Source organism: Corvus moneduloides, chromosome 3 (assembly GCF_009650955.1).
Source record: "Corvus moneduloides isolate bCorMon1 chromosome 3, bCorMon1.pri, whole genome shotgun sequence".
Classification (NCBI taxonomy): Eukaryota; Metazoa; Chordata; class Aves; order Passeriformes; family Corvidae; genus Corvus; species Corvus moneduloides.
The window spans coordinates 87,004,714-87,016,898 of NC_045478.1; the positions used below are offsets into that span (position 1 = coordinate 87,004,714).

General features: G+C 42.3%; 1 protein-coding gene across 1 annotated transcript in view; it reads right to left on the minus strand.

Moving 5' to 3' along the window:
- Positions 1 to 1,216: 1,216 nt before the first annotated feature.
- The window catches only part of SULT6B1 (sulfotransferase family 6B member 1), a 158,427-nt gene continuing 147,458 nt past the window's right edge, over positions 1,217 to 12,185 (minus strand). Inside the window, 1 exon segment of the mRNA XM_032103885.1 lies at positions 1,217 to 1,316. Coding sequence (XP_031959776.1) covers positions 1,217 to 1,316 — 100 coding nt within the window.

Sequence of the window (12,185 nt, forward strand, 5' to 3'; positions counted from 1 at the left end):
GGTGAAAAGTGCATTGTGATGCCTACTAGCCTTCATCAGAAAGACCCCCGAGGAAGAAGAGGAGCCTTCCTCAGTGCGACCACCAGGACACACCACGCATGTGTGACACATATGCTAATGATATTAATGACTTCTGAGAACAAATTTGTATAGCCACTCCTAGCCCAAGGAATGTGATGAATATTCATGAATTTTACCCATAATATTGTGTTGTAGGAAGTGCTGTGTGTGTGTTTGGAGGAGCGATCCCCCACCCCCGGCACACCGAAAAAAGCAAATACCCACCTCCCGGACTCTGTCTCTGAAGTGTCTCTTGGCCTAGTTTGGGGTGATTCACCATTTTCTCAAATACTTTATTCTTGCCTTTGACCTTAATGAGGTTTTTTCTCACTATTCAGGTTTTAAAAGCCTCTGATGAATCTAAGGGCAAAACATTTTCGTTTTCAATAAGAAATCAAGCCAAACACGGTATGAGGCAAACTAAATTGAAAAGTACTCCCTGGGAAGAAAATAAAGACTAATAATGGACATACTGAATCACCTGATGGTGAGTTTCACTACAAATGTCACTGCTAAATCAGGCATCCTTTGTTACCATAGGATTGCATGGAAAATTTAAATCTCACAAAGGGAACCATTGATTTTAGAAGATAAAGATCTGCTAATAATGAACCCAGCAACAATATAACTTCACAGATATTTAGTAGTATAAGCTACATGTCTTTTATCCTTTGGGAATGCACAGCCAGACAAAGGTCGTTCTGTTTTGTTATTCATATCAGCACATTTCACTTAGGAGGCTCTTCAACCATTCAAAAGAAATAAATGTATTTGTAGAAATCAGTATTTTGCACATGAAGCACAGTCACTAACGTGCTTTCATTTCAGGAGTGCTATACATTTAAAATTTCCAGTCCAATTTGAGCTGGAAGCAGCTGAATGATTCAGGAGAGCTAAAGCAGTAATTCACAATATCTTCTATCAGGAGCAAAGGCAGAATTGGTATTTATCTCCCCTTCTGCTCCCATATCACTATTAGGAAAAGTTACCAAAGTCTAATCTCATCACCAGAAATAAAGGTTTTTCTGTTCCCATATCCCAAGCCTGCACTGTCACTTCCCCCATGGCTGTTTCAGGACCTCCCTGTGACCACCTCCACAGATGAGGAGAGCATGGGTAGAGATCATTCCTGGCCACTGAACCACCTGAAGAGAATTCACCATGCCCAGAAAGCACACGGAGAAGGCGAGCCATTGAGTTCACCACCTTCATATGCCAGCAGCTCCCACCTCCTCTTTCTATATCGTCCCTTGCACCTGCAAGTCAGAAGGGATTAAAAATGTCTAAGGTAGAACTACCCTCCTCTTTACATACAAATACCTGTGTTTCCCTGGCAGCTCTTTGGCCCTCAGGGGCTCCTCAGTAGGGGTTACATCAGCCCTCAGAAGCAGCAGATCAGACTCAGGATAACAAAATACCACGTAAATTATGTGCTTGCATCCATGCGATGGCTAAAATCACCTCTGCAGCACAGTCAATGCCTTGAACTTAGGTCAGGTTGGGCTGAGCTAACTAGAGGAGCAAGTTCAGCACAAGGCTGAAACACCTTTCCTAGAAGCTTAGGAAATTCTTGGTGAGTACCTCATGTTCCTGCACTTTTGGCCAAGCCAGCTAATTTAAAGTTAACTTGGGTACACCCTGATGCACAGTCACAGTAGCATCTGTGCAAGAGTAGAAAAACCCTAGATAATTTGTCTTTCCTGGTCCAATACCATACTGCTTTGTATTTTATTACTACATAACTGATGAAAAATGATTACAGAATATTCCAGTACTATCTGAAAGCATTTAATATATAATACACATCGGCACACAATTCACGTGAAACAAAGCTTTAAGAACTTATTATAAAGATTCAAGGGAAGCTGGAATTAAATACAAAAGCTCCAATACAGATCTGAGAGGCTTTATATCAGTTTTCCATTGATATTAGTGTATTACTACTAATTTACATCACTGTAAGGAAGAACACATACACACCCAAAGACTATAAAAAGACCAAGCCCATAAAACAGAAAAAGAAAGAGCAAATTATATTAACAGAGGAATCCATTAAGCTGCATATATAATTCCTGAATTTGCAGCACCCCACATCATAAATTGCAGCATTTATTTTTATTACAAAACACATTTTAACCAACAAAAATTTGCCTTATTAAACTAAACTAGAAGTTTGACAACTAAAATCTGTCAGAATAGTCCTGAGAGAAATTTCTTCGGAATTCCCGTTTCACAAGCAATTTGAGATTTGCCCTTAACCATCTTTAGTATTAAGGCTTTTTGCTGAATTGTACCCTAAATTCTAAACTCAGAGCTTTATAAATATTACAGAATTTTTTTAGTCTATTTAGTGTCATTGTCAGCTCTGTCAGACTACAACAGTCCTGTCTTCACTAGAAATAGAAAAGCTAGCAGTTGTCTCACATACAATAAAATGCAGTGAATTACTACAGAAAAAAAGTATCTTGGAAAAGAAACAGCATGATTCATGTCAAAGTTCTCAAAATTGCATAGAAAGACATTTTCCATCATCATTAGAACATCATGCTAAAACTTTTGTAACCTTACTTAGTGCTCTTTCTACTGACTACCATAATGTATCCCACAACCCTTTTTCACCTCATATCAAAGCAAAAATGAAACAGAGAAAGTGACATGTTCAGTGCTGTCATCCCATTTCATGCTTTCCACAAATACACAAAATTGGCTTCAGTGAGGGGTAGAAGTTTCAGCCAATAACTCAACTGAGCATTGTAATTTATCTGGACTAAAAGTACAAAGATATCATGCCTTTATACTCAGTGAATTTTTAATCAAATCTCTGCAGCTGTTATTTCCAGCATTTTTGGTTTTGTTTACTAAGAACACTAATTGAGGTTCTGTACAGCAAATGTTTTCACATAGTAAACATTTGGTTCAACATTTTAAATATGGTGAACTAGTCTCAAATAACAAATATGTATACAACAAGAACAAAAACTGTTCACAAGCATTCTTCTAATTGTAGGCAAGAGCCGTTGTCTCATACTATATACTATGAATTATTCTTATGTAATACATATAGAGATATTGCTTGAAGTTTGTCCCAACTGGCAGCCTGGGCCTGAATTTGCAGTGCAAGTTTCATCTCTCAAGAGACTGAAGCTGAATAGCAAATGTAGATCTTAAACTTGAGGGGGAAAAAAAAAATATCTCCAGGCTCTAGACTGGAAGAGACATCTTATTACAGAAATACAGAAAGTATGCTGAGATCCAGATTTTAATCTGAAATTCAATATGGCCTGGGAAGACAAACTTCACATTTGTGGACTCTGATTAAATTTTAGAGGACAAAACCATGAACACATACCCTCCCTAAAATCAATCTAAGGTCTGAAACATCTACCTGTGAACCATGTCAAGTGGCACTAACAACAGGATATATTCTGTGGGTTTTATTTCTGCTACACATTCATATTTTGCATCCAAATCAGATACTGTGTGAAGTTTTGATAATAAAACTTGGTTCCAACACACACTAGTCAGTAATACTTCACCTCTTCTCAAAAGTTTTCAACCTTACGTCAAAAATTGATATATGTCATAAATAATTATGCTTACAAGATCTCAACATTTCACTGTGTATACGGTGTGTGTCATCCTAGTTATCCTACCCTATGGCTTCATTCTGCAGGTATTCCTTGTAATGTCAGATACTTCTCAAAGTGAAAATGCTGCCAAAACAGATGGGATTACTTACCTAAGAAATGCAGTGCTTGAAAGCAAAGTACTGAGATACATTAGGCTCAGAGAGACAAACAGTGCATAGATGATAACTGCTAGAATAATAGGAAAAGGCTTTGCAAAGGTGAAGTAAAGAACAGATGCAGCATGCTGCTCCACGAGACACAGCTCCCATGCCCACAGAAGGGGGGCACCTTGCCCTCTGTATCACCCTCTATTCCCTAAATCTCCCCAGCCTCCTGAGCTGACACCCTGCAGTGGCAGCACGTTTCTCTGCACATCCACAGAGCGATCAGCAATATCACCCCCTAGACTATAAACTGTTCAGCTAAATACCTAGCACACAAGGTAAACAAAATATTTGCTTTCACATTTGCTTCCATATAACAGCTTTCACTTTTCCAAGCAGTTAAATGTCTCCCAGGGGACATTCACATCACAAAACCTTGAGAGCAAAACAGAAGGTATGCTTAGCTCTAAAGCTAGGTCTATCTGTACAGCAGATCATTACCACCTCATGCAGTTTCTCTCAGAGCATTTGCTCTAAAAAAAAAAAAAAAAGTCCCTGTAGTCCCTGTTCTCACCTTGCAGTAACCTTGTAACACAGTCTTACACCCTGCACTTCGGGATCACAGAGAGCCATCTGGACTTTTGTCTTCCTCTGAGCTCAGTCCCCATCCTGGGCCACCTCACTGTTGTTAATTGGTGGCACTGTCTACATGCAAAGTACTCTGCCCATCATCATTTATATTATAAATGCCTTTTCCCCCCGACTCTCTGCTATGTTCCTGCAGCTAAATGCCCTTAATTTCAAATTCTTTATGCTAGGCTTTGCCTTTAATAATACTTGAATGAAAAGCAATTTTAAAGCAATCCATACTGTCAGTGGTCCCCTCAAGCAGCTGTGATTTCTCCTAGCTTTGCTTTCATGTCTAGGTTAAGAAGTTTAAATTGAGTAATTAAAAAAAAAGCAAAACAATAAATGTTTAAGGTCAATCATTGAACAACGCACACTTTTAAACATTTCCCCAACAGCTGCCCATATGCTTGTGAGTTCTTGCCGACCATCACCTTCCACTCCAGCCTACGTCAATCATTACAAGCTTTAACTTGTAAGAAAAACTAATGTAACGCAAAAGGGAAGTTTTAGCAATGGGAAACGAACTGGAGTTAGTAATGAAAGCAACAGCTGACTGTCAACACATTCTGCTCTGATAATATTATATCAGCATGGTAGCATCAAGGTAAATGAGCCTTTTTGAACAGAGGAATTAGGCAACCTTGAGAAATCAGCCAAATAAATCAAAAGCTCTTGCAGACATAATCAAGAAAAATATTAAGAAAGCATATTCTTACAGACAAGATCCTAAACTTTGATCCAGAAAAGCAAGCTTTAGGGTTTCTGAGGTTCTTAAGTATCCATGGCATGATCCTCAGATCAGTTGCTTTGGTAATGACAGGTTCTTCTGAATACATTAAAGTTTAGATTTGTATATCCATATTATCATCACCTCTTTCCTGTTTAATGGTGGACCAATTTTAAAGGGCCTCCTGGTTTCCAGTGCTTCTGTAAGGCTTGCTTGGTGGGCTGGCACTACACCATGCCAGGTGCAATGCATAGGGGGGTTTCCTGTGTCTCCAAGAGGGATTCCAACTTCTCCTCCTGAAACTTTTGGAAGCCACTGGAAGGCATACAGGACAGTAGCAGCTCCTGTGCAGAGGATGAGGGAACGGCCTTTCCCAAAGCAAAGTTCACCAATTCCCACAAAGAAGCGGGTTCAACAAGCTTCATTCTCCAGGCCTCTCACTTTCAGTGCCCACCCAAACACTGGTATTTCCCACTACTTCTTTCCCTCCTATGGCATATGCAGTCTGGGTACCTCCCACTCGAGGCAAACAAATTCAATACCAGCAGCAACACTGAGAAACCTGGAATGTGCTGCAGAACATGGTCCAGCCCTGCCTCCAGACCTAGGAATTTGCTCCACAGATGGTGCTCCTCAGCCAAAAGTAGGATGTGCTTGTATGTGCTTGAGCTTAGTGCTGCATGTGTCAGAGCCCTGGTGCAGTGTCTCTGCCACCATGGCTGGGACCTGATCTCACCTTCCTGTCAGACATGAGACTGCTTTCCTGAGGAAGATTGTAAATCTTGTTTTGTTTTGAAAGAAACTTATTTTTTTAGAAACAGAACTTGGCATCCCTCTGGAGACACAGGGAACATCCCTATTCACTGCATGCTGTAATGGCAGCCCAAGAGGCAAGCATTACAGAAACACTGGAAACCAACACAGCCTTTGAAACTGGTCCACCATTAACCAGCAAAGAGATGATAATAAGGACCTGAAAGTCTAAACTTTGAATGCTTTCAGAAGAAATCTGTAATTTTATTTCTCATGGAATCCCAAGGCAAAAAAATCCAAGCATCACCAACACTCTACCCCCACAGAAAACCCCCCACATATCCTGAGCCAGTGGGTAACAGTGTGCCCACATTAACTCTTACAGCAAAATAACTCATGAAGACATGCAAGAAAAGAGCTCTGTTGAAGTTTTAATTCCTTTCTCTTCAGCACAGACAAGTGTAATGATACAGCACTGCAAATTAAATAGTCTAATGCAAATCAGGCCCATTTCTGAATGTCACAGCAACCTGAGCAGCCACTCAGAATAAAATATTGCCAGAGTTCCCTGAACCAAAGGAGAAGTCTAATGGTGCTCACAGCACATAGAACTGTAGAAATAGATTTTCTCCATCTCATGTAGAAATGTACAAATCTTGAAATGAATTCCTCTGAAGGAAATGAGATGGCTAGCAGTTATACAAGAAGCTAATGGGAATTTTAATAAGGTACAAAAAAAAACCAAAAATCTTCTGATGGACATGACTATTTGATATCTCTTATGCTTCATTCTGGATTTTAAATAATTAATTTTAAAAACCAAACAAACAGCAATTGGGTTTTAATAATTGAGAGAATACCAGATAAGGAAACAATATCCAATAAAGAGCAAAGGAAATTAAGAAATAATGGAAATAGTCTTAGAAGATCCAGATAACTTGAAGTCACAGTTCAATGTATTTAATCTTTTCCTCCTGGGACTTATACACCCTCATGTTCTTTCTTAGTTTCTCCTTATGCAAGGCTTCAAGACTTTTGTGTCCTGCAGCAATACTATAGTGAGTTCTATGATTTGCAGTAGTCAACACTGCAATAGGATGGGTTTCTACTTATTAAGAAGCAGTTCTGCTAATGAACTTTCCTCCATGATTAGCTCTATAAGATGTACAACTAAATTCAAAAATGCACTCCTGCAGATTATACCTGTGACAGCTCTTTGAACAGCAAGTCACCTACCACTGCCAACTAAGCTTTTGATGGGAAGAGAGCACCTGTATACAAGCAACAAGCAGGTGTAGGCAAGCTGTTTGTCAGCATTGGTTCTCTGTTACACAACTGTGTTTGACATGCATAGGCACTGATCAGAGCAAAGTTCATTGCTGTACAAGAATTAGTTTTCCTCGGTCTTGAAAGCTATTTAAGGATATAGGTTGCTTTATATATAAGGCCTACAAGAAAAGTCAGTCTACTCTCAGCTTTTTTCATCACATGGAGGTTTGAGGTCTGAAAGGGTGCTCTGGATTTACAAAATTTGAAAGCCTAACTATTTCTAAATGCATAAAGGAATATCGCAAGAGCCTAGTATGGAGAACTCACAAGAGACCTCAAGCAACCTGTCAGGATTCTCTTAGAAAGAATAAAGAAATACTTCAGCTCATGCCAAAGCCTTTGGAAAAAAAAATAATTGCAGTGTTTTTTCTATCCCCCACTGTCCTATACTGTTGCAGTGGGGATACTGCAACACGCATATATCAAACCAGGAGTCCCGTGGAAAGGAAATATATATGGACAGACAGATTCTTGATAGCTGTTTCAGAGATGTTTATTTCTCCAGCCGCATGGCTGGGGCTCAGTGGAGGAACTGTTCCAGTCACGGGACCAAGGGTCCTTCTGCCCGCGCAGGGAACACAAACCAACCAATGGGAACGAGGCTGAGCAGGGACAGGGAAGCCCCGTGTCTGTGCCCTCAGGGCCCCTCTCCCAGGGCTACACGGCGGGGGAGGGACCCCAACACCTCACCCGTTTTATTTTAATAAAAGGAGAATGAAAACAACTGGATAAACATAACAAGAACAGTTTCAAAACAAAACAAGCCACCCTCCTGAGTCTTTAAACGTCCAATCAGATTCTGTGGAACATCTTAGGGCTGACAGAAGGGAGACAGAACTCTGAGCATGCTTTGTGGGGAAACTGAGGCAGGAGAGGGTTTAACTTCTTCCCTCCCCCTTTTCATCCCCCACTCGGCATTGGAAAGGGATTTTTGGGGAAACAACTGGCAAAAGCATGGTTTTGTGAGGGAAACCATGGATGAAAAAACGGATTGGGAATACACTGGGGGTAATAGGACATAGGGTAAAAGGGAAAGGTGGGATTAGGAAAGGGAAACTGTAGGGGGGGCTTACAATGGAGATATTGTCTAACATGACTACGATTTTTTGCATATATACTGCCTTTTACAGAAACACCATCAGGCCCAGTGACCTGCGATGCTTGTAACCCTTTTCTCCCTAGTACAATATTAAATTCCACCACCTCTCCATCTCCCAAGCTTGGGATGCATTTTTCAGGGTTATTCTTTTTAATAGCAGTTCTATGCACGAATATGTCTTGCTGGTTGTCACACCTTGTTATAAAACCATAATTTTGCTTAACATTATACCATTTTACTATCCCTAAGGTCTTAGTTACTATGATCTTTTCCTTTTTCCGAGTGGCTGCTGTTTTCTGTCTCGCTGCGTCTTTGCTCTCTCCTTCGGTCGCTCCCGTGTTGGAATTGTCGGGGCTGCTGGTGCCTGCGCGCTCTTCCCGGGGTCGCGTTCGGGGCTGCGCGGGCCGGGCCGGGCCGCGCCGCTCAGTTCTCCGTGCGTCGCCTCCTCTGGTCGCAGCTTCGCTGCCGCTGCCGGGCGCTGCACCCACGTCTCGGCCGGGCCCCCGAGCGACGACTCCCCCGCGCCCTGCTCCAGCGCGCGTCTCGGTTCGGCGCGGCTCCGTCTCGGCCGGGCGTTCCCAGGGCTCGCTCCACCACGCGCTGCGCAGGGCCGTGCGGGCACCGCCGGGTCCCGCCGCGCCTCGCTCCACCACCGACACTGTGGCTCGCGTGGCTCCGCCCGCGCGCGGGAACTGCCTCGCTGCTGCTCGCAGAGCGCTCGGTGCACGTGGCCTGGGCCACACGGTCCCTGCGCCAGGCTTCCCTTCGCCAAGACACAGCTGACATTGCTCAACAGTCTCAGTAACTAAATAATATTCACGAAAATATTCTTCCATCAGCATATATTTTGACTCCATATTAACTGTGTCCAAACGGTTTTCCAAAAGCCCTTGGTAAGAATTAAATCCCAAGAAACATAGAAAAAGTTCTTAAACAACCATGCCAGGAAGTGTTTCAGTTCTTTCTGAGCTTGAATCAAGCTAAAATTTACAAATCGTTGTTCAAGAATCATTTTAAGTTTAAGATAAATGTCCATATGCGGCTCTGAGAGCCAAGAGTCTTCCCACGGTTCCTCCATAGTTTAGATATGGAATAGCAAAGCAAAACCAAGAAGAGGAATCCAAAGTTTCCAGGGTTTACTCACACAAATCAGTCGCTTAGGGATCGGGGATCGTTCTGCTCTCAATTCTCCACCATTTGTTGCAGTGGGGATACTGCAACACGCATATATCAAACCAGGAGTCCCGTGGAAAGGAAATATATACGGACAGACAGATTCTTGATAGCTGTTTCAGAGAGATGTTTATTTCTCCAGCCGCATGGCCGGGGCTCTGCTGAGGAACTGTTCCAGTCACGGGACCAAGGGTCCTTCTGCCCGCGCAGGGAACACAAACCAACCAATGGGAACGAGGCTGAGCAGGGGCAGGGAAACCCCGTGTCTGTGCCCTCAGGGCCCCTCTCCCAGGGCTACACGGCAGGGGAGGAGACCCCAACACTATACATTTGTTTATTTAGAAAAGTCTAATGCAAGATTCTCAGATATGTGGTATGTCTCTGATATGACTAAGCCCGGGGCAACTGGCTTAGCACAGAAATCCCTATGAATGTATCTGAAACTTCATCTGGGCAATAAGCCCATTGATGGAGTCTCCAAGCTGCTCCCTGGGAAGGCTTCTGCTCCAGAACACTCCCAGTGATGACCAAAAGGGCTACATGTCTGAAAGTTTCCCCAACTGTGTCTGCAGCGCAGTTCAAACCCTAACAAGTCACTCATGCTTAGCAAAGTCTTTAAAAATTACAGCCACCTTTTGTTTCTGCTTTATTATAAAACAAAGGTAACCAAGAGCAGTCCTCTCAGTCATGGGTGAATGCATGGTCTGCTGTGCTGAAAGCCAGAATGATTATTGTGACTGTTGGACTGTCACCAAGCACGAACAGGGATTCAGGTCCCATAGAACTAACAGGGGCAGATATCCAGATATTCCTCGTCTCCAATAAAGCACTGCATAATTTTTATTCTTGGAGTAGTTATACCTCACAAAGTGGAGTATATCTTGTCTCAAGATGTATTACTACAGCTCTGAGCATCAGCAGTTAAGAGACCTATCTGGAAGCAAAAGAGAGTCAACTCAGTAGTTAAACTACTTAACCAGCTTCACTGGCTGACTCTTGTTCTTTTCTCATGCCAAGGCAAACCAATTGACTGAGATTATTTCTAATTTTTACCACTGTATCTGAGAAAATAATCTGTGGTGTTCTTCTCAGGGAATGCCCTGAGCTAGATTCTAGCCTGCACAGCACATGTCTGCAATCCAGAAAGAGTCCTCCAGTGTGCACAGGGACTTTATTTCCTCTTCTCCTACCAAAAGAGAAGGTGTGAATGCTACTGTTTGCTACTATTTCCTAGTAGCACTCACTGTAGTGAATTATCTAAAGCTGTGTACTACTGCATCACAGTCCTCAGAAAAGCTAAAAAACCCAAACTCACTTATGTCTTCAATAGTACATATTGTGGAATATCTAGGAGGGTATTTTCCCTGTGCATTATCTCCTTAAATAAAATGTTCAGGTTGTTAGTATAATTTATCATTGCTCACCTAACACCTGGCTATCCCAGGCAGTGCTGAGAAGTTAAGCAATGCAACCTTTAAGAAACTGAGTCTTGAATGTCCTTTGACCTTTACTGAGAATCATTTTTCCCCTTTAGGAGTGCTATTTTTGAAAGATAAATCAAGAGAAAAATGTAAATGTCAACCTGCTCCTCTCCCCCTCCTATGAAGTTGGAGATGCTGCTCCCCACTTCACTACAAGAGCAGCACAATCATCCAGCTGTCACAGAGAGAAGCCAGTCCTCTCTGTTCTGCTCTCCAACCTCACATTCTGGTGAGAACCAGCACAGTCAGCAAGCAGAACTTTCAATGAGATGGCACCATTGGCAGCTCTCCTTTTCCTGGGTTTACTTGTGTGGGTTTCAGGCAGCCAGGGAGATCACCAACAGGAGAAGCCATGAGACCTAAATACTTGAAGACCTTCTTTTCATGCATGCTTAGGAAGACCTGGCAGCCATCCTCCTTCCTTTACCACTGCTGCCAAGTCCATGCTGGCTCTCAGACTCACACCCTATTAAAACAAGATTACAGGAGTAAAAGCGGACCCACAACCGCTTTGCAAGCTGTTTAGAGCCCAGCAGTGATGCTGGATCATCACCCTCAGGCACCTCACATAGGTTCTCTACTGCTCTTCATTCTACACTGATTATGCTTCAAAATCGTCTCTGAACTGCCCTTTTCAGGTTCTTATCCTGCCAACACAGCTATCAGGCGCCCTAAGAGCTACACTCACAACCTCAGCAAGGCCCAGTTTATTCTCGTTCCTGAGCATGGGGCTCCTAGGTCCCTCTTGTCTTGCTCCAGCCCTACTAGTGTTTTCTACCCAGCACACACATTATAAAGCACACAGATACAAATAAGACAAGTTATAATTCTGCTTTCTTGACAAGGTCTGCCTCTTAAAGTCTCTCCTGGTAATAAGCAGAAACAACTACTGCTGGAAAGCACTTGGAGAGAAATAACATCAGCAGCACAATATAAATAATTAACGAAACCACTCTTTTAGATTGCATTATGCAAAGAAGAATAAATCATCAGAGAAGCATTAAATATTTCATGGAAGTTATTGTAAAGCTGAAGAATCAAGTGTCCTTCTCTATCATTTCAGAGCATGGAGAAGTCATCAATACATTTAAGAACTGCCTCTCATCCCCTTTGCAGCACTGAAGGAAATGCATTCCCTTGAATTCTATATGCACTGTTTTCTACATCCAGATTTCTAGAAGGCTGATAATAAGAATTACC